This window comes from Vigna umbellata, chromosome 10, assembly GCF_029865625.1.
Source record: "Vigna umbellata cultivar VRB3 chromosome 10, Vumbellata_1.0, whole genome shotgun sequence".
Classification (NCBI taxonomy): Eukaryota; Viridiplantae; Streptophyta; class Magnoliopsida; order Fabales; family Fabaceae; genus Vigna; species Vigna umbellata.
Genome location: NC_142174.1, coordinates 19,979,115 through 20,001,669, shown reverse-complemented (window position 1 = coordinate 20,001,669; position 22,555 = coordinate 19,979,115). Strand labels below are relative to the sequence as shown.

General features: G+C 35.4%; 2 protein-coding genes and 1 pseudogene across 2 annotated transcripts; all 3 read left to right on the top strand.

The window, feature by feature from the left end:
• The first annotated feature begins 1,314 nt into the window (after positions 1-1,314).
• LOC148192126 (disease resistance protein RGA2-like) lies at positions 1,315-4,928 on the top strand (annotated as a pseudogene).
• Positions 4,929-8,620: 3,692 nt separating this feature from the next.
• On the top strand, positions 8,621-9,013 carry LOC148192125 (putative disease resistance protein RGA4). Its single transcript, XM_088100008.1, has one exon. The coding sequence runs from the start codon at positions 8,621-8,623 to the stop codon at positions 9,011-9,013; it is 393 nt and encodes a 130-aa protein (XP_087956134.1).
• Positions 9,014-14,728: 5,715 nt separating this feature from the next.
• Positions 14,729-19,580, top strand: LOC124829814 (putative disease resistance protein RGA4). The gene is made up of 3 exons (XM_088100812.1): positions 14,729-18,178; positions 18,261-18,487; positions 19,236-19,580. Exons 1-2 carry the CDS (start codon positions 14,875-14,877, stop codon positions 18,365-18,367), a joined length of 3,411 nt encoding a protein of 1,136 aa, XP_087956938.1. The 5' UTR covers positions 14,729-14,874; the 3' UTR covers positions 18,368-18,487; positions 19,236-19,580.
• Positions 19,581-22,555: the final 2,975 nt, after the last annotated feature.

Here is a 22,555-nt window from a genome sequence, read left to right as displayed (position 1 = left end):
TAACCCCTTGACCAGTAGGTACTAAAACACCAGTACATATAGATTTTATGCTAAGGAATAAAGAAGTAAAAGCATAGCAATTCAAAATCTCCCAACAAAAAATTCCCGGCATCAACTATGATTCATACTGAAATGGTGAGACAGGGGAGCAATAAGTTTATAAAAAATTAATGTGGATGAGAATATAAACAAAAGATTGAAATGAAGACCCACTTGAAACAAAGACCAAGACAACAAGGCCACCAGTTTTTTCAATTGCAACTTTGATTTCTGCTACTCCAACCTATAGATTCAAATTTCAAAACAATAATGTTTATCAAACAGAAGAAGATTAAAATGAGCACACTTCACAATCCCTCGCTTTTTTTCAAGAAAATCCAACTTTCACAGCTACATCTCCCGTTATTTGTGGTTACATCAAAAGCACTCCTTCTGTGGATTCTAGTTCTGTAAGCAAGTTTGACAATATGTTAGGTAGTGTATTTACTTTATAACAACTCATTCCAGTGCAGCATATCGTGAATAGATCATAAACTGTTACTTGTGCTGAAATTTTCTTGGTTGTGATTTTGTTTTATAGAATTCTCTTGATGTATGATTTGAGGAGTACCACAGATTGTACAGGCAAGGATTTCAAATTGGATTGCAACTACGGAAACCATGGGCAATATGGCAAAGATTGTTGTTACTTCCACATACTGATTTCGTGGAGTTAGACAAAAATTCCATTTTTTGGGCCATGTGAACAACATTGGTGGTGTGACAAATTAAGGGTATGTTTGGTTCAACATTTATTTAATAAAGTTTATCATATTATTTATTTATTACAGATAAGTTTCAGACAGGGATATGTTAGTTGAAGATATTTTAAATTGGTTGTATCCCTGTACATGAATATTCTAATTTATTAATTTGAAAAATCAAATTTCCCTAATTTTAATATCTTTATGGTCTCGACTACGTAATTCTGTATTTTTGTTTTATAAAATATTGCCGAAATAAGTGATAAACACGATGTGGACAAAACTGTGAAATTTGAGCGCAAATGAAGGAGAAAGTGAGTGGACATGTTAGTGGAATGCAGTGACAGGAAGAGAGCGAAGTTGGTACGCAATTATAAGGTTGGTTTGACTTCACTCCTTCTATGAACACTCCTTGTCAACAAAAGCATACGGGGGACCACTCCTTGTAAGAAAACAACACTCTATATTTATTGCCAACTCAAATAAATGACGCGTAGTTCATGAAGATTGATAATTTTCTACGATCACCACAAAATACTCTTCTCAATACTTCCTTCTCCACAGTCATAATCATCCCAAAAACCCTCCTTTCTGTAAATGGCTGAGGTTTTGCTCGGAATTGTAATTCAAAACTTGCAATCTTTTGGCCAAGACCAACTTGCAACGTTTTGGGGTGTTCACCAACATACTCGAATGCTTTCCAGCAATCTCTCTGCAATCCGTGCTGTTCTCAGAGATGCTGAGAGAAAACAAATAACAAGTTATGCTGTGAAAGATTGGCTGCAGAAACTCACGGATGCGGCATATGTGCTGGATGATATCTTGGATGAATGTTCAATGCACTTTACAAAGATGCACTCTGATGATGGACATACTTCATGCCTATCCCGTCTCCATCCTAATGACATTCTCTTTCGTTTCAATATTGCCAATAGGATGAAAGACATCACCCAAAGATTTCATGACATTCATGAAGAAAAGAGCAGGTTTAATTTAGAACACGGTGTCACAGAGGTGCAAACAGTGGATGATGATTGGCGCCAAACTAGCTCTGACATTACAGAACCTGTAGTTTATGGCAGAGACCACGATCGAGAGCAAATTGTGAAGTTTCTTCTGGAAGACGCTAGTAACAGTGAAGAGCTCTCTATCTTTCCCATAGTTGGTATGGGTGGACTTGGAAAAACAACATTAGCCAAGCAGGTTTTCAATGATCACAGGGTATGCAAACATTTTGACTTGACAATTTGGGTTTGTGTTTCTGATGATTTCAACACCATGACAATACTACAATCCATCATAGAATGCATCACCGGACAAAATCCCAATCTCAATAGCTTAGAAGCAATGCGGAAAAAGGTTGAAGAAGTGTTGCATGGGAAGAGGTATTTACTTGTTCTTGATGATGTGTGGAATGAAGTCCCAGAGAAATGGGAGCAGTTGAAGGGAAAGTTGCAGTGCGCAAGGGCAGCAAAAGGAGCTACCATTTTAGTCACTACTCGACTCGAGGAAGTTGCTTCCACCATGCAGACGCATCCTGCTTACCGTTTGAAAGAATTGACAGGAGACGAAAGTTGGTCGTTGTTCAAATACCATGCGTTTGGACCAAACCGAGAAGAAAAGGAAGAGCTCGTGGCAATTGGCAAAGAGATCGTGAGAAACTGCATTGGTTTGCCGCTTGCCATAAAAACACTGGGAAGCCTCTTGCGAAATCAAAGTGAGGTAAGACAATGGATATATGTAAAGGAAAGTAGTTCTAAGACAAATGAGGAAAATTCTATTATGCGTGCTTTGAAACTTAGCTATTCTAATTTGGAGTTGTCATTGCGGAGATGCTTTTCTTTTTGTGCAATTTTCCCCAAAGATTTTGAAATAGACAAGGAAGAATTGATTCATCTCTGGATGGCTAATGGGTTTATTGAAAGTGAAAGAAACATAGAAGTGGAGGATGTTGGAAATAAAGTGTGGAATAAATTATACAGTAGATCATTTTTTCAGGAAGCAAAGTGTGATGAGTTTGGTATGGTCAAAAGTTTCAAGATGCACGATCTATTTCATGATCTTGCCCAGTCTATTATGGGTGAAGAATGTGCGGCTTTTGTGGAAGGAAGGTTGACTCCGTTGTCAAGTAGAGTTCACTATTCAACCTTGTTATCTTCTGATGTTTCTTTTCGAGGATTGAAGCATGCTTTCAAGAAAGTTGAATCCCTGCGAACTTTTCTTGATTTGCGGACTTCTTTTGTTCTTGGTAATGTTGCCCCGGTGCCATCAAACCATTCTCTCCGAGCATTATGCACAAGCTCTTCTTTGTTGTCCCCACTCAAGGATTTAACTCATTTGAGATATTTGAGTTTGACTTGTCATTCTAAAGCAAGCTTAAATAACTTAATTTGTCAAATGCCGAAATTGCAAATTTTGAAATTGAAAGATTCCATTCTTAGGGGACTTCCCAAAAACTTGACACAATTACAAGATCTAAGACATATTGTGATGGATTATTGTAATTCAGTAGTAGAGACGCTTCCCAAAATTAGCAAGTTAAGGCATCTAAGAACACTAAGCATTTTCGTGGTGGGTTCAAAGCCAGGGTGTGGCTTAGCAGAGTTGCATGGCTTAAATCTGGGAGGCAGGCTAAGAATCAGAGGCCTTGAGAACGTCCCCAATGAATGGGATGCTAAACAAGCAAATTTGATTGGTAAGAAGGACTTGCATATCCTGCAGTTGTCATGGGATGGTAATGCTAATCCAAAAGGTAGTAATGTAAGTGTGGAGAGAGTACTGGAAGCCCTAGAACCTCCCTCAACTCTCAAGAGTTTTGAAATGAATGGATATCAGGGAAGGCAGTTATGGAGTTGGATGAGAAATAGTTCAGTTTTGAGAGACTTGGTGGATGTTAGACTCTCAAACAGTAACAACTGTGAGGAGCTTTCCCCACTTGGTAAACTACCACACTTGAAAAGGCTAGAGGTGAGTGGAATGAAAAATGTGAAGTGCATAGATGGTGAGACGTATGACGGCGTGGAGGAAAAGGCATTTCCATCGTTGGAGGAACTGATTGTTGATAATTTACCAAATTTGGAGAGGTTGTTGAGGGATGAAGGAGTAGAGATGGTCCCTCGTCTTTCCCAATTAAGAATTGATGGTGTGTTGAACTTTAAAGTCCCACGTCTTCCTTGTGTTGAGACAGTTCATGCTAGAGGAATTGAGGCAGTGACTTCTTTCATGGAAGGGGTTGGGGAGAATATGGCTTGTCTAAAGACCTTAAGCATTAAATTCATTAAAGGAGTGGTGGTATTACCCGACGAATTCAGGAGGTTGGGTGCACTACAGGAACTATACATTACAGAATGGTATGATGTGGAGTATTTTCCAGAACACGTGCTGGAAGGTCTAACTTCTCTTCGAACTTTGTCCATTCAATACTGTGAGAAATTGAAATCGTTGTCTGAAGGTGTGCGACATTTGGCTTGTCTTGAGAATTTGACAATCGGTAATTGTCCAGAGCTGGTGGCTCTACCAAGCAATATGAGCCAACTAACTGCCCTGCGGAAGGTTTCAATCAGTTATTGCAGCACATTACCAGATGGCTTACAAGGTGTCCCTTCCCTAGGAAGTTTGGATATATCATGTTGCAAATGTAGTTCATTACCGGACTGGCTGGGAGACATGACTTCTCTTCAAAAATTAAGTATTGTGTATTGTAAGGAGTTGAGGTCAGTGCCGAGTAGCCTTCAACACCTCACCAACTTGTCTCATTTAAGGATAGACGGATGTCCTCATCTGAAAAAGCGGTGCAAGAGGGAAACAGGAGAGGATTGGCAATATATAAAGCATATTCCGCAATTGGAACTATATTTCAGGAGGGAAACGACGTTTTTGTCGTGAATTCAAGAGTGTTTTGTTTACTTCTCCCGCTAACGTGTCACTCTGTCTTTGAAAATTTTGTGTAGCCTTTTTCGCGGTCTATATATTACATATAAGGTTTAATCATTCACTAAGTCCCTATTTTCGCATGGAATCTCAATTTCGTCCCTTTCTTTCTGAAAATATCAATTGGGTCCCAATTTTATGAAAATTGCAACAAATCGATCCTTTCCGTTAAATAGTGTCAAACGGCGTTAAAAAAATTTATGAGTGGATGCTGAGATGACGAACGAACGCTCGTCCACCAGCGAACGAACGCTCGTTCACCAGCGAACGAACGCTCGTCCACAGCGAACGAACGCCCGTCCACAGCGAACGAACGCTCGTCGACCACCGAACGAACGGTCGTCCAGTGTGGAACGAACGGTCGTCCAGCAGTAAGAGGTCCACGAGCGTTCGTTCGCTGGTGGACGAGCGTTCGTTCGCTGGTGGACGAGCGTTCGTTCGCTGGTGGACGAGCGTTCGTTCGTCATCACAGCATCCACTCATCAATTTTTTTAACGCCGTCCAGCCAATTTAACGGAAAGGATCTATTTGTTGCAATTTTCATAAAATTGGGACCCAATTGATATTTTCAGAAAGAAAGGGACGAAATTGAGATTCCATGCGAAAATAGGTACTTAGTGAATGATTAAACCTACATATAAACAATGTTTGAGTATTCCCCAAATTTATAGTTGATATTTGGCACGCACTGTACTAAGTTCTGATTCATATAGGATTAAGCTTAGTCACTAACGCTAGTATCTATATATAAAATCCGCTGCTAGTATTAAATGGATACTTTTATAAACGATATGTAGTATCTACTATCTATACATGTCACCCATGCATTATCTATAAAAAAATTAAATTAAAATTTAATTTATATTTTATTAAGTTAAATTTAAGTAAAATTAAAATTTATTTTATATTTAATTTAATTTGTATTATATTTTAAATTTCTTATAATTTTATTTAGATTTTATTTTAAAAATCAATAAATTATATTTTTTTAATACTTACGAGTATGCGTGTAGATTTTAAAAGATCCAATATATTTTCTAAATTTATATTCTAAGGATAATGAGACGGATAAGGTTGAATTTTTTTATTGTGGGGTCGAGGAGTGGCGGGTAAACTCTATCTATCTATAATTATAATTGACCCGATGGGTTCTGATCCCTAATAACTAAAGTTTGTGTCCAGATAAAGTAGTAAAAGGAAATAAGTTTTTTATGTGCAATTTCAAGGTGATATAATGTCATATATAAAATCTTTTGTATTCTTTCTTTAAGCTCTCTTTTTATTCTTCACCTCAAGATTTTTACCAAAATCCTTCTGTTGCTGATCTGGGTTGCTTGCGTGATGCTATGAATAAGCTTAGCAATGATTCTAATAAGATCAATCCTCTAGCATGCATCATTCTTTTAATTTTTCTGAGTTTTGTTCTCTTTGTAATGAACGATGCTGCTTTCCAAAGGGATTTCAATTTTTTATCTGCTATACATAGGGTTTGTATGTGCCTCAAGTTGTTACAAAATTTAGATCTTGAATCTGTTTAAAAATATTGTTTACTGAATTGCTTTTGAAAGTGTAAGTGGTACAAAAATGCAGAATATTGTGTCTAAAGTTCCTCTGCTATTATGCTGCAGCTTATACTTCACATATGCTCAAATAAGATTAAGGTGCCTTTAGCACATTACTGGGCCAATCTGGCATTCAGGGACAAAATGTTTTGTGGAGTTTAAGTTATTTTTTAAGATAGTATTACTGTCTAATCTAGATTCATTAAATGATCGCTTGTCCTGTTTATACCTGTGTAAAGCCAAATACTGACTTCGGACAATAGGTATTGGGTAAAGTCTAGGTCTCGTTTTGTAGGACTCTGTGATATCAGATATATTTGGATGATTTTGCTGAAACACAAATTTGAAATAGGCCAACGAGGCACATAGCATTGTATATATGTGCCTCAAATTGGTATAAAATTTGTTTTTGAATTTGTTTAAGATCAAATATTGTTTACTGAGTTGCTTTTGAAAGTGCAAGTGGTAGACAGATATGCGGTCGTTTAATTAACATGTATGCAGTCTTATTTTGAATTATTTATTTAACATGTATAAAAATTGGTTTTGAAAATACTGTTTTGAAAATCTGTGGAAACTCGTTAATTTGATTCAAAATAGGTGTGTAGGCTTGAGTTTGGATTCAATTGTTTGTGTTTGCAATTCTACAAGGATGAATCTACTAGGCTACAAGATATCATTTGAGAAACAGAGCACATCAATAAGAAATGGTTAGTTAGTTAGTTTTGTATATTCACAGTGCTATGAGTAGCAGAAGATATTTGCAGTTTGATAAATGGTTTCGGTGGTAGTTGTAGTTTTAAAACCATGTAAAGATGCTATGGTTCTTGTGGCCACAAATGTATTTCTTAAAATTTTAAAATTTATGTCAAAGTAATAAAAGAACATTAGCATTGAACAAGACTCGCAAAAAACAATTATTCAACAATGGAAATACACACAATAGGAATTACATGTGGTTAATAAAATAAATTTAGTTGAACCACAAATTTATTGACAGATTTGAACCATTTTGCAAAGGGAATAAACTTTGTTGTGCTTGGAAACAAGTCATTATTTTTTTGCCAAGTACCCAAAATTCAACATACCAGAACATATAGTGTCAAATAACCAAAAAAACTTGAATCTTTATGAAAATCTTCAAGTGTTAAACTAATGATAAACTTTCTTTTGAAAATTATCTGATAATGGGCATAATTATTTAGTTTACTTGAGTTGGTAATCTTTTACCGAATGACAACATGCTAGTTGATATGATTTTAAGTATGATTATAGCCATTTTATTTATGGATTCAAGAACTCACTCCTTTTTCAGTCCTCTAATTTGGCTAGCTCCTCAGTATATTAAATAAGTATATTTTTTGTTCACAAGCTAGATATATTAGAGACAGATGCAAAGCTTTACACCATGTAAGAATTTAACATGAAAGGAGCTATTGATCACAAGCTAGAATAGTCATCACCTGCCATATATCTTTTCTTAACTATTATAATAATAAAAATTATCTAAAAAAATAAACATTACCTACAATCAAATTGTAAATTTTTTTAGTATTATACAATATATATCTTTGTAATATATTAGAAACAAAGATATAAAATGTTAACATGAAGTTATGTTTTCTCTAAAAATTTCAGAAAAAGTTTTCGTAAGAAATATTTTTAATATTTGCCACATTTTGCGCTTTGTCAGATTTGAAGGACAGAAATAGTTGGAATGTTTTCTTAATATAATACAATTGAATAATAATGTTAAAAAACGAATACGATTTATATTATTTTTAATTTATTTTTTACAGCTGTCAAACAAACAAGTGCCATTTTATTTATTTATTTACTTTTGTTTCGGCACACACCCTCTCTTCTTCTCAATTATTTTGCGTAACACCAGCAGCAGTTAATTAAAGAAAATTAAATCAGTTTCAAATGACTGCAACAAATATTTCTAAACAATTCCTTTTGTAATTTTCAGTTTTAACCTTTTACTCATCCATGTTTTCTTAGATTTTAATCTTCTTATCATGATCAAATATAAAATACTTAGAAAAAAATAAAAATATTTTAAATACTTAATAAAACAATTTTTTTAATTAAAACTTAATTAAAAACACCTTACAATTTAAGTAATTTAAAATTAAACCATATTATTATTTTATTAACTTAATTTTTCTAATACTTCAATATATTCATAAAATTTGAAATTAATCATTATTCTTTGGCCCTTCAGCCATCTCAATCATTCGTTTAAATCTGTCACCACCTTTCCTCCCTGTTCTCAATTAATTTGCACAAAAGCATAGCTTAATATTGCAAAGAACTTCTTCTTCACTCTTATCTACCTCTCTTCTCCAACATTTCCTTCATTCTGGCTATTGATTTTTTCCTATGGCCGAGGCTTTAGTGGAAAGCGTAATTGAAAATTTGGGATCTTTAGTTCGAGACCAACTTGCAATCCATGCTGTCCTCAGAGACGCTGAAAGAAAGCAAATTACAAACTATGCAGTGAAGGAGTGGCTGCAAAAACTCACAGATGCAGCATTTGTGCTTGATGATATCTTGGATGAATGTTCAATTCACTCCACAAAGATGCACTTTGTTGATGGTCATACTTCATGCCTATCCCGTCTCCATCCTAAGGACATTCTCTTTCGCTTTCATATTGGAAAGAGGATGAAAGACATCACCCAAAGATTTCACAACATTCATGAAGAAAGGCTCAGATTTGAATTGCGTGTGGGTGTCACGGAGAAGCAAGCAGTGAATGATGAATGGAAATAGTGGATGATGGATGGAATAGTAGGGTAATTAGTTGGGAGAGTGAATTGAGATGATTGAGAAATTGTAGGATCAATGGGAATAGATGATACATGAATATCAGGAGATTTAGGGGTAGCATGCCAAATAGAAGAGTGGGCACCAATAGTAGGAAGAAATCCAAGAGCAATGGAGCGAGAATGAGATACCAAAGGTGTGGAGGAAACAGTGTGGGAAAGAAAAGGAAAGGTATTTTCATCAAATAAAACATCTTTTGAGATAAAAAGTTTACCATTGAAATCAAGACATTTTATATCCTTTGTGACGATGAATAGCCTATAAAGGTATGTCGATAACAAACACAACCAAATGTTTTGACAAAAGAGTAATAAAGGGTCTTTATGAAAAAGTTTGTAATAAGGAACCATATATGGGAAGGCCAAAAAAGGAAGTCTATTAATGAGATAAACAATAGTATGAAAGGCATGATCACAGAATTTCAGTGGGAGGGAAGCTTGGGAGAGAAGGAAACATAATAATTATAGCCCAAGGAGGTGGAAACGTGAGATGGCACCAAAGATCACAAAATATGAGTTGAAAGAGATGAGTATAAAGAGTAGAAGAATGAGATGATGAGGAAAATTGATGAGACTTTCCCACAGAAAATGCTACACAAAAATCAATTGATGTTTTATTTATGGAAGACTATTAGATATTGTTTTTGAACTCCACATGACCTCTTTATTTAGTTTATCTTTACTGTTTTTGTTGATTGAATAAATCTTTTTTGTTCCTAAACTTTAGGAGAAAGCATTTATGTTTTATCTTAGTCAGTTTTCTGTTACTGGAAGTATTATAAATGTATTGCAATTGACAGTCGAATAAATGAATTCCCACCCATCTTTCATTCCAATTTATATACTCTTCCTCTTTCAGTATTTTATTCTCTCTATTTTTCTTGCTGCTCTCATTTTTAAACCAAAATTTGGTATCAGAGCTCTTTTCTTCTAGACTTGTGAAATGGATGCCGAATCAAATTTCTCACAAGTTGCACCTCCAGTTTTTGATGGAGAAAAACTACGATCTCTGGGCTGTCAAAATGGAGGCTTACCTAGAGGCTCTAGATCTTTGGGAAGCTGTAGAAGTAGATTATGAAGTTCTTCCGCTGCCGAATAATCCTACCATGGCCCAGATCAAAATTCACAAGGAGAGAAAAACTAGAAAAGCAAAGGCAAAAACATGTCTATTTGCTGGTGTTTCTCAAACCATCTTGACAAGAACTATGACTCTTAAATCAGCCAAAGAAAATTGGGATTATCTAAAGGAAGAGTACGCTGGAGATGAAAGAATAAGAAGCATGCATGTGCTTAATTTAATGAGGGAATTTGAGTTGCAAAGGATGAAAGAGTCTGAAAAAAAATCAAAGAATACTCAAACAAATTGTTGGGTATTGCCAACAAGATAAGGTTGTTGCCAACACTTACCGACGGCCTTTGTCCTTCGGTAACCGAAGGGCAAAAGCCTTCGGTATGATCCAGACAAAACTAAGTCATAATGGTGATCATATCTTAGTCAAAGGAAAGGGGACAATTGCAATCACAAGCGCTATACAGGCACAAAGTTCATCATGATGTTTTTTTCATTCTTGAAATTGACCAGAACTTATTAAGTTATTTTTAAAGATAAATATTGCTTGATTAAAGATGCAACTGCTCAAGATATGTTTAAGGTAAAAATGAAAGGAAAAAGCTTTGCTCTAAATCCATTAGAGGAGGAGCAGGTTGTTTTTTCTTTAAAGGAAAATGTCACAGAAATCTGGCACAAGAGACTCGGGAACTATCATCATCAAGGACTACTGCAATGGAAAGGAGCTAGCACTTGATATTCCGGTGCTTGAGTATCAAACTTCAAATTGCAAAGTCTATCAATTTGGGAAGCTAAACAAGAAAGCTTTTTCAAAGACAACATGGAGAGCATCAAGGAAGTTGCAATTAATTCACATAGATGTTGCAGGACCTCAAAGAACACCTTCATTGAAAGGTATTCTTTATTAGGTTCTCTTCATTGATGACTTTACTAGAATGTATTGAATCTTTTTCTTCAAGAACAAATCAGAGGTGGCTGGATTTTTTGGAATTTCAAAGCCAAGGTTGAGAACAAAACTAGTTTCAAAATTCATATTTTGAGGTCATACAATGGCACTGAGTACACATCTGAAAGATTCAATCAATTTTGTGAGGTTTCTGGCATTAAACATCAACTAATTGCTCCCTATACCCCACAACAAAATGGGGTTAGTGAGAGGAGAAACCGATACATCTTGGAGACGACGAGATGCATGCTGTATGAAAAGAATTTACCAAAAGAATTTTAGGCAGAGGCAACAAGTACAACTATTTTTCTTCATAATAGACTCCCCATCAAAGCATTGAACGATCAAACACCATTTGAGGTTTGACATGGTTACAAACCATCTATGAAATTTTTTAAAATATTTGGTTGTTTGTGCTTTACTCATGTTCCACAGAGCAAGCGAGATAAGCTGGATAAAAGAGCATCACCGGGTATCTTTATAGGCTACAATACAATCAGCAAAACCTATAAAATCTTTCAACCGCAAACCAGAAAAATAATTATTAACAGGGATGTTCACTTTCTGGAAGATGAAGAATGAAATTGGGATGATAAAAGGAAGACAAATCTGGTTTCTACAGATGTGAAGTTCAAATCTTCAACCTCAAACACAAGACAAAATGAAGATGAAAGCTGGCAAAATGAATTACTAGATGATGATCCAGTAAGAGGTATCAGATTGCTATCCGAAATTTATGAAAGATGCAATATTTCTGTGTGTGAACCTGCAGATTATGAAGAAGTAAAGAAAAGTCCACATTGGAAGGTTGCAATGAATGAGGAGTTGGCAATGATCGAGAAGAACCAAACCTGGATTCTTATGGAAAAACCTCAAGGCATAAAAGTAATTGGGGTCAAATGGGTGTATAGAACTAAATTAAATGCTGACGGTTCTATCAACAAACACAAGGCAAGACTCGTAGTGAAAGGTTATGCACAAATTTTTGGTATAGACTACTTAGATACATTTGCACCAGTTGCTCGATTGGACACCATTAGGTTGTTACTTGCTATAGCTGCTCAAAGGAATTGGAAGGTTTATCAACTTGATGTTAAATCAGCTTTTTTAAATGGTTTTTTGCAAGAAGAAATATATGTGGAACAACCCCAAGGCTTTGTGAAGGAAGGAGAAGAAGATAGACCAAGCATATTTCAGAAGCATGGTTGGGTGTTTGATGTACCTTACAGCAACTCGGCCTGACATCTAAAATCCTGTAAGTATTTTATCTCGATTTATGCATCCCCAAGTGAAATGCATTTTAAGGCTGCAAAAAGGGTGATTAGATATGTCAAAGACACTCACAACTTTTACATCAAGTTCAAAAGGACGGAAGAATTTAAGTTAACAGGATTCTCAGATAGTGATTAGGGTGGTTCAATTGATGACATGAAGAGTACCTCAGGGTACTGTTTTAGCTTTGGATCGGGTGTTTTCTCATGGAGCTTGAAGAAACAAGAAATTGTTGCACAGTCTACCGCAGAAGCTGAATTTGTTGCTGCTACCACTACTGTTAACCAAGCCTTGTGGTTGAGCAAAATTTTAATTGATCTTAACATGGGGTAGAAGGAAAACACAAAAGTTTTTGTTGACAACCAAGCTTCCCATAATTCTGTCTTTCATGGAAAACCAAGCATTTCAACATTAAATTGTTCTTCTTAAGAAAAGTACAGAAAGATGGAGCTATTGTTCTTGTTTATTGCAAAACTGATGATCAGGTTGAAGATTTGTTCACCAAACCACTTCCGGTCAACAAGTTTGAGTTCTTAAGACAGAAGATTGGAGTTTGCAGTTGCAAAATCAAAGAGGAGTGTTAGATATTTGTTTTTGAAGTGCACATGACCTCTTTATTTAGTTTATCTTTATTGTTTTTGTTGATTGAATAAATTTTTTTGTTCCTAAACTTTAGGAGAAATCATTTCTGTTTTATCTTAGTCAATTTTTTGTTACTGCAAGTATTATAAATGTATTGCAATTGACAGTGGAATAAATGAATTCCCACCCATCTTTCATTCCAATTTATATACTCTTCCTCTTTCAGTATTTTATTCTCTCTGTTTTTGTTGTTGCTCTCATTTTTAAACCAACAAAGACAAATTACAACGTTTGAGAACATTATTTAAAACATTAATAGATGGATGAGCAAGCCTATTGTGCCAAATGGAATATAAACGAAACTTGTGATTGGTGATAACTGAAGACTTAAAAGACTGGAAGACACGGTAGAATGAACGACTGAGGAGATGTTTTCAGGTGAAACTATGGAAAATGAGGTGAGCTACATCAGTAAAAACTGGTATAAACCATCCGAATCAAGAGATCTTTTAATAAAATGGAATGATCAACCCAGGATTTAATAAAAATGACAAAAGGATGAAACTCAAAATAAACATGATTGTCATGTGCAAATCGACTAACACTGGTGAGATTTTTATCGATGGAAGGCACATGTACTAAGTTTTTGAGATGTACAGTAACAAAAGGCTTGTGACTGGATATAAAGGAGCAGAATATGAGGATTAACCACATAACGGTGGAGCCGATGGGCTTTGATAACTGGTTTAACCTGCTGTTTCCAGAGAAGGAAATTGGTGTGTGAGAAGAGAACCGGCGACAAATAAGACTGGGTTTTAAAAACACTACCTATGAAGAAACAAAGTGAAGAAACAGTGACTACATGATACTATGTTGAAAATAGAAAATCAGAAATAGAATCTAAGTATCATTATTATTAAAACCAAAACATAAAAAGGATATTCCCTTATATCCTTAACACAAATCCCTCAAATTTCAAATCAAAATTAGCTATTCCTATTAAAGAAAATCTCGGCACAAGCTCCAAGTAAGTTACACTAGATTTAAGCACTATGATTTGTTTTAGTATTTCTGTCCAAAATAAGTTACTTTTTAGATTTTTGTTTTTGTAAAATGTTCGCGCATAACTTTATTTATAAGAAAAACTTTAGTTATTCGTGATTCTTAGGGGTGTTCATGGGTAAGATAAGCTTCAACTTATAGGTAAACTTAAACTTGAACTAATGATGCTTTGAGTTATTTTTATTTGACTTTTTACTATATTCCTTATGTTATAGTTAACATTCACAATAAATAAATATATTTATTTATAAAGTATGATTATACATGTTATACAGCTTTTTTTTTTTAATTATAATAACTTTCGCTCTTTTTGAAAAGGAAAATATTTAAATATACACTTTATTTTGAATTGTTCTGAAGCTACATTTTTTTTTCCTCATTTAAAGGTCCAACATATCTGTGACTATATTGACAAATCCTTAAAGGATATCTTCTGGAGGGGAAGTAAGGAAAGGGATAGAATGTTGCATTGCTTGGAAGATTGATTTCGAATCTTTTGAACTCTGCTAATCGGTTATGGGTTTCCTTCACGAATCCAATATCTTTGGGGATGGCAACTTATTCTTGAGCTGCAAGAAGAAGGAATTCCATCATCAAGGTGTTGATACTTTTCTGAAGATGTTCTTCTATTTGTAGTCTCCCTTTTTTCCACAATACGAATGAGATTTATTTATTTTTCATTTTACTCAGATAAACTTCAAAAATAAAATGTACCTTGCTTCTGCCATTACAGTAATTGCTATATTCCAAATTCCCACCACAAGTTAGTTAAACTATACATATGGAATTCTTTCCAAACAAATTATTCACTCATCGTAGCCTCTCTTCTCCATAATCACCACCAACCTTTCCTTCATTCTAGCTCTCGTTCCTTCCAATGGCTGACGCTTTGCTGGGAATTGTGTTTCAAGACTTGCAATCTGTTGTTCAAAGCCAACTTGCAACCTATTGGGGTATTGATCAACAGGCACAGAAGCTTTCCAGCAATCTTACGGCAATTCGTGCTGTCCTCAGAGATGCTGAGAGAAAGCAAATAGCAAGCCATGCTGTGAAGGATTGGCTGCAGAAACTCACAGATGCAGCATATGTGCTTGACGATATATTGGATGAATGTTCGATTCACTCCAGAGAGGTGCTGTCTGATGATGGACATACTTCATGCTTAGCCCGTGCACATCCTAAGGACATTCTCTTCCGATTTCATATTGGAAAGAGGATGAAAAATATCACCCAAAGATTTCACGACATCAATGAAGAAAGACGCATGTTTGAATTACGAGTTGGTGTCACAGAGAAGCCAACAGTAGATGATGGTGAGGATTATCAAACTACCTCTGTCATAACCGAACCCATATTCTGTGGCAGAGACGAGGATCGAGAGAAAGTCGTGAAGCTTCTCCTAGAAGCTAATAACAATGAAGACCTCACCATCTATTCCATCGTTGGTATGGGTGGACTTGGCAAAACAACTCTTGCCAAGCATGTCTTCCATGACCCCAGGGTATGCGAAAATTTTGACTTGACAATTTGGGTGTATGTTTCTGTTGATTTCAATGTGAAGGCAATACTGCAATCCATCATAGAGTATGCCACTGGACAAAACCCCAATCTCCATACTTTAGAAACAATGCGGAAAAAGGTTGAAGAAGTGTTGCACAGCAAGAGATATTTACTTGTTCTTGATGATGTGTGGAATGAAGACCAAGAGAAATGGAAACATTTGGAGGGGATGTTGCGGTTTGCAAGGGGAGCAAAAGGAGCTACCGTTTTGGTCACAACTCGACTCGAGGAAGTTGCTTCCACCATGGAGACGCATCCAGCTTACCATTTGACAGAATTGTCAGAATATGACAGTTGGTCATTGTTCAAAAGCTATGCGTTTGGACCAAACCGAGAAGAGAAAGAAGAGCTTGTGGCAATCGGTAAAGACATTGTGAAAAAATGCGTTGGTTCGCCGCTTGCAATCAAAACACTGGGAAGCCTATTGCGTGATCAAACTGCGGTAACACAATGGGAAAATATAAAGGAAAGTGAGATTTGGGATATACGGAGTGAAAGTAGTTCTATGACGGGTAAGGAAAATTCTATCATGCGTGCTTTGAAGCTAAGCTATTTTAATTTGGAGTTGTCATTGCGGAGATGCTTTTCTTTCTGCGCAATATTCCCCAAAGGTTTTGAAATTGTCAAGGAAGAACTAATTCATCTCTGGATGGCTAATGGATTTATTAAATCTGAAGGAAATGTAGAAGTGGAGGATGTCGCCAATAATGTGTGGAGAAAATTATACCGTAGGTCATTCTTTCAAGAAGCAAAGTCTGACAAGTTTGGTATGATTACAAGTTGTAAGATACATGATCTATTTTACGATCTTGCCAAGTCTATTATGGGTGAAGAGTGTGTGATGGTTGAGGAAGGAAGGTTGACTCAGTTGTCAACTAGAGTTCACCATTTACACTTCTTAAGTTATAATATGTCTGTCGATGTAGCTGCTTTCAAGAAAGTTGAATCTATGCGGACTTTTCTTTTCGGTAATATTAGGCAGTTGCCATCAAACCGTTGTCTGCGAGCATTATGTATAAGATCTTCTATGTTGCCTCCATTGAATGATTTAGCACATTTGAGATACTTGAGTGTGCATGATAGCTCGGTGAGAAACTTGAATGATTCAATTTGTCAACTGTCGAAATTGCAAATATTGAAACTGGAGTCTTGCTTTGATTTTTATGAGATACCTAAAAAGTTAACACAATTACAGGATCTAAGACATATTTTGATTAATAAATGTGCTTCAATACCAGATATGCCTCCGAATATTGGGAAGTTAAGGCATCTAAGAACATTAAGCCTTTTCGACGCGGGTTCAACACCTGGGTATGGGTTGACAGAGTTGAGTGGCTTAAGGCTGGGAGGCAAGCTGCATATCAGAGGACTTGGGAATGTGAGCAACGAATGGGATGCTAAAGAAGCAAATTTGAGGAGCAAGAAGGAGTTGAATCGCCTATACTTGTCATGGGGTGGTGGTGCTAATTCAGAAAGTAATAATGTTAGTGCAGAGAGAGTATTGGAAGCCTTGGAACCTCCCTCAACTCTGAAGAGTTTTGGGATGAATGAATATCAAGGAAAACAGTTATCGAGTTGGATGAGAAGTGTTGTACATTTGAGAGACTTGGTGGAAGTTATACTCTTCGACTGTGACAACTGTGAGGAGCTTCCTCCACTTGGTAAACTACCACACTTGAAAAGGGTACACGTGCGTGGAATGAAAAATGTGAAGTGGATAGATGGTGAGTCGTATGAAGGTGTGGAGGAGAAGGCATTTCCATCGTTGGAGAAACTGAGTGTAGAGAATTTACCAAAGTTGGAAAGGATGTTGAGGGATGAAGGAGTAGAGATGGTCCCCCATCTTTCCCAATTAACAATTGATGGTGTCTTCAACTTTAAAGTCCCACATCTTCCTTGTGTTGAGGAGCTTCATGCTAGAAAAGTTGTAGCAGCGACTTCCTTCATTGAAGGGGTTGGGGATAACATGGTTTGTCTAAAGACTCTGCGTGTTAGCTCAATTAAAGAATTGAAGGTACTACCGGACCAACTGAGGAGGCTGGGTGCCCTGGAGTACCTTCGCATTGGATTTTGGTATGATTTGGAGCATTTTCCAGAACATGTATCGGAAGGTTTGACCTCTCTTCGAAGTTTGAGCATTTACTGCTGTGAGAACTTAAAATCCTTGCCTGAAGGTGTGCGACATTTGACATGTCTTCGGCATTTGAATATCGGCAATTGTCCACAGCTGGTAGCTCTACCAAGCAATATGAGCAAACTAACTTCCCTTCGGACTGTCTATATCTATGATTTCTCTACATTACCATATGGCTTACAATTTGTCCCCTCCCTACGAACTTTGAATATAGAAAGATGCATGTTTACTTCATTGCCAGACTGGCTGGGAGATATGACTACTGTTGAAGAATTAAGCATTTGGTTCTGTGAGGAGTTGAGGTCACTGCCGAGTAGCATTCAACGCCTCACCAACTTGTCTTATTTAAGTATAGACCGATGTCCTCATCTGAGAAAGCGATGCATGAGGGAAACAGGTGAAGATTGGCAATACATAAAGCACATTCCAGAAATAAAACTGGACTCCTACTCACTCCCAGAGGAAAAGTCTTTAACATTAAGTGGTGGTAAGTGAATGATTGTTTAATTTTCTATAATTTCTCCTTATTGTGAGATTGTTCATATTTTAAAGTTAGTAATTGCATGTAGAGAGTATCCGCCGATTATCTTGCTCATGGAACTGCTTCAAGACTGCTAGACAGCCTGCCAAAGGAGTGGTAAGCAGCAATTCATTTGATCGTGTACTTGAAGAGTGAATGTGCCATTCCAGGCACAATCGAAGAGCAGTCTTGAGTTTTTAGAGATTTCTTAAAGGATTTGGGGTTTTGGACTATAAATCGGATCGAAATCATTACTATCGCGTTCTAGCTCTTCAGGTAAGTCTCAAAATACCTAAGCTAGACAAATTTATAAACTGCAGATTTCAATTTCCCCCTATATTATTAATGCGGTTGATAATTGTATTGCTGCTTTCTTCCATTAGTTATCTCTTACTCTGAATACTTCACTGATAATACTAATTTTACTTTCATTGCGTGATGAATTCTACATTGAGTTTAACAATTCCCTGTATGCTAGAATCTCTTTAAACATAAATTTGGGCTACCTTTTACTGAAATCTTATTACCTTATGATACATTCAAGTATCCAAAAGCAAAGGTACATTCATCATGCACAACTCTCGTCTTTTAGTACCAAATTGGGATTACATTCTACGAATGGTTCATGCATTGCTATCCTAGAGTGATGATTTCTAAGTACTGCAGAGTTTTTAATGCACAATCTCACGTCTAAAATTCCTCTGCTATTATCCTGCTACTTATATATTTCACACTTTCATGACCTATTCTCAAATAAGATTAAGATGCTTTAAATACCAAAATCACTACCCTTCATAATGAGGAGTCCCTTTGCTCCATTTTTTTCCGCTTCACACTCATCATGCACTAATAGTGCATAATATATTAAGGACTCAAAGAATACGAATATTTGAATATAATGAATGACATTTGGTCACTTAATTTATATATTAAAGAAAAATCTTTGAAAGAATTTATATAATGAAGAAGCATAGCCATTCATTGATTTAAAGATTTAAGTTGCACTATGTTCTGTTTATTGCAGGGCTCCTTATAATCCAACAGAAGATTGAAATGGATGGATAAACACTCATACAAGGAAAGAGGTTGACGTTTGTTTATCTCAATAAGACTCATTATTGTAAATATCCCTGAGTAATAACTAGGAACTCTTGATTATAAATTTTATAAACTATAGTTTTGCAATTTGTAATAAGCTAGTCTTTAGTAAGATCATATGTCATACCTTTAAGCACTGCTTTCTAAGGTTAACTGTTGTGTCAGTATTCAATCCATGACGTTTAAAAGTTTGTTCTAATAAAAGGTGCTATATCGTTGGTCATAAAAGCTGACATTAGTAGCACAAAGATGACCCGTGCTTCCGATAGCATCAAATTCACTGCCAAAGTGTTCCACATATCAAAATGGACTTATTGGTCATGTTGGTTCCGTTTTCAACATATCTGAATGTTGAAGCTAATATATCAGGGTTGAAAACCAATGTACGAGGTTCCTATTACTAAAAGATGCAATTTATAATAATCATAGATAGAACTGTCAAATTAACCCATTTTAATTTTATAATATTTACCCCTAGTCCATGTGGGTTGGGACAAAAAAACTCACGGAACTAAAAAATCCTTTATTAAAAAAGTCCACAGAACTAAATACTCCCAAAGTTCTATGGGTCAGGGTCAGTCCATGAGCTTTTTTTTTTTTTACCAAATTTTATGTACGGGTGTTGCTCCCTCCACCTCCACAGCCTTCTCCCTCCACCTCCCCAATTATCTTTAATTCCAATTATATCCTTAAAGTTAAAATTTTTTATTTTTATTATTTTATTATTTTAATATTTTAATATTTAAATATAAACTAATATAAATATACATTATTAAAATACATTAAAAAGATATTCAAAAATAATAAATCAAAATATTAAAATATCTAATAAAATAATAACAGAAACATAAAATTAAAACAAAGCTTAAACGGATGTTGACATCCGTTGAAGGATGTCATCCGTTTAAGCTTTGTTTTAATTTTACGTTTTAGGGTTAAAGGATTATTGGAAAGATTATTGGAAGGATTATTGGAAGGGTTTAGGGTTTAGGATTATTGGAAGGATTATGACTACGTACCTGGAGAACCACGACAAGCACATTACACCACAAACGCACTGCACCACGTACTGCACCGAAAGCAAGAGGAAGATTGCTTGATAATTCTTTTCACGATCACTGAGCTTTGCAGAAAAATATTTTACTCATACAAGGAACTACGTAGGTTATCAGTGAAATATGTTATAAATGAGTAAAATTAAAAAACAATAATTCTAAAAATAAAATTTTACTGAGGGGCAAAATAGTAAAGGGGAGGTGGAGGGAGAAGGCTGTGGTGGTGGAGGGAGCAACACCCTTTATGTACAGAAAAAAAATTTATGATCCAAAAAGTGATACAAAAACCCATGAGCTTTTCTTTTTACCAAATTTTATGTACAGAAAAAAAAATTTATGGTCCAAAAAGTGATACAAAAACAGAGAAACAAAATTTTTATGCTACAATAACATATAACAGATAATTTATACAAAAACAACATATAGAATTTATTCAAGCTAAAAAATCTTGGATTTCTCCATCTATCCAAGCTAACTCAGGGTCCTCTACCCAAACATGGGACCCCGCTACAAAATTGACTTGATCAACCTTTGCATTTAAAAGAATCATCAATGTCTTTATCATTTGTGAACATGCAAACCAATTTGTGAGACTTTGCTCCCACAATACGAGTAAAGGTCAATCATATAAATGACAAAAAAATCACGTGTCTGAGTTTACATCCCATATACGAATTGTAATTGTTTACACCCTTTAGTTACACCTTGTACCAATTAACTAGACCATGCAGTGAAAATACCTTGCCTCCGTAAGTAATAAACCACCAGCAGTTTTTTCCTCGACTTCAGCAACCTGCATTCCATATTTAATCAATCAGAGGGTACATACATTTGATATGCATTTCATGCAGCAATTCAATTCTTTAAATATATTAGATATACATTTGAAAACCATGGTTCCTTTGCTTATTGGTTGTTAAAGACTAGGATTTAAATAAATGTTGAANCTTTCATGGAAAACCAAGCATTTCAACATTAAATTGTTCTTCTTAAGAAAAGTGCAGAAAGATGAAGCTATTGTTCTTGTTTATTGCAAAACTGATGATCAGGTTGCAGATTTGTTCACCAAACCACTTCTAGTCAACAAGTTTGAGTTATTAAGATAGAAGATTGGAGTTTGCAGTTGCAAAATCAAGGAGGAGTGTTAGATATTTGTTTTTGAAGTGCACATAATCTCTTTATTTAGTTTATCTTTATTGTTTTTGTTGATTGAATAAATCTTTTTTGTTCCTAAACTTTAGGAGAAATCATTTCTGTTTTATCTTAGTCAGTTTTTTGTTACTGTAAGTATTATAAATGTATTGCAATTGACAGTGGAATAAATGAATTCGCACCCATCTTTCGCTCCAATTTATATACTCTTCCTCTTTCAGTATTTTATTCTCTCTGTTTTTGTTGTTGCTCTCATTTTTAAACCAACAAAGACAAATTACAACGTTTGAGAACATTATTTAAAACATTAATAGATGGATGAGCAAGCCTATTGTGCCAAATGGAATATAAACTAAACTTGTGATTGGTGATAGCTGAAGACTTAAAAGACTGGAAGACACGGTAGAATGAACGACTGAGGAGATGTTTTCAGGTGAAACTATGGAAAATGAGGTGAGCTACATCAGCAAAAACTGGTATAAACCATCCGAATCAAGAGATCTTTTAATAAAATGGAATGATCAACCCAGGATTTAATAAAAATGACAAAAGGATGACACTCAAAATAAACATGATTGTCATGTGCAAATCGACTAACACTGGTGAGATTTTTATCGATGGAAGGCACATGTACTAAGTTTTTGAGATGTACAGTAACAAAAGGCTTGTGACTGGATATAAAGGAGCAGAATATGAGGATTAACCACATAACGGTGGAGCCGATGGGCTTTGATAACTGGTTTAACCTGCTGTTTCAGAGAAGGAAATTGGTATGTGAGAAGAGAACCGGCGACAAATAAGACTGGGTTTTAAAAACACTACCTATGAAGAAACAAAGTGAAGAAACAGTGACTACATGATACTATGTTGAAAATAGAAAATCAGAAATAGAATCTAAGTATCATTATTATTAAAACCAAAACAAAAAAGGATATTCCCTTATATTCTTAACACAAATCCCTCAAATTTCAAATCAAAATTAGCTATTCCTATATTAAAGAAAATCTCGGCACAAGCTCCAAGTAAGTTACACTAGATT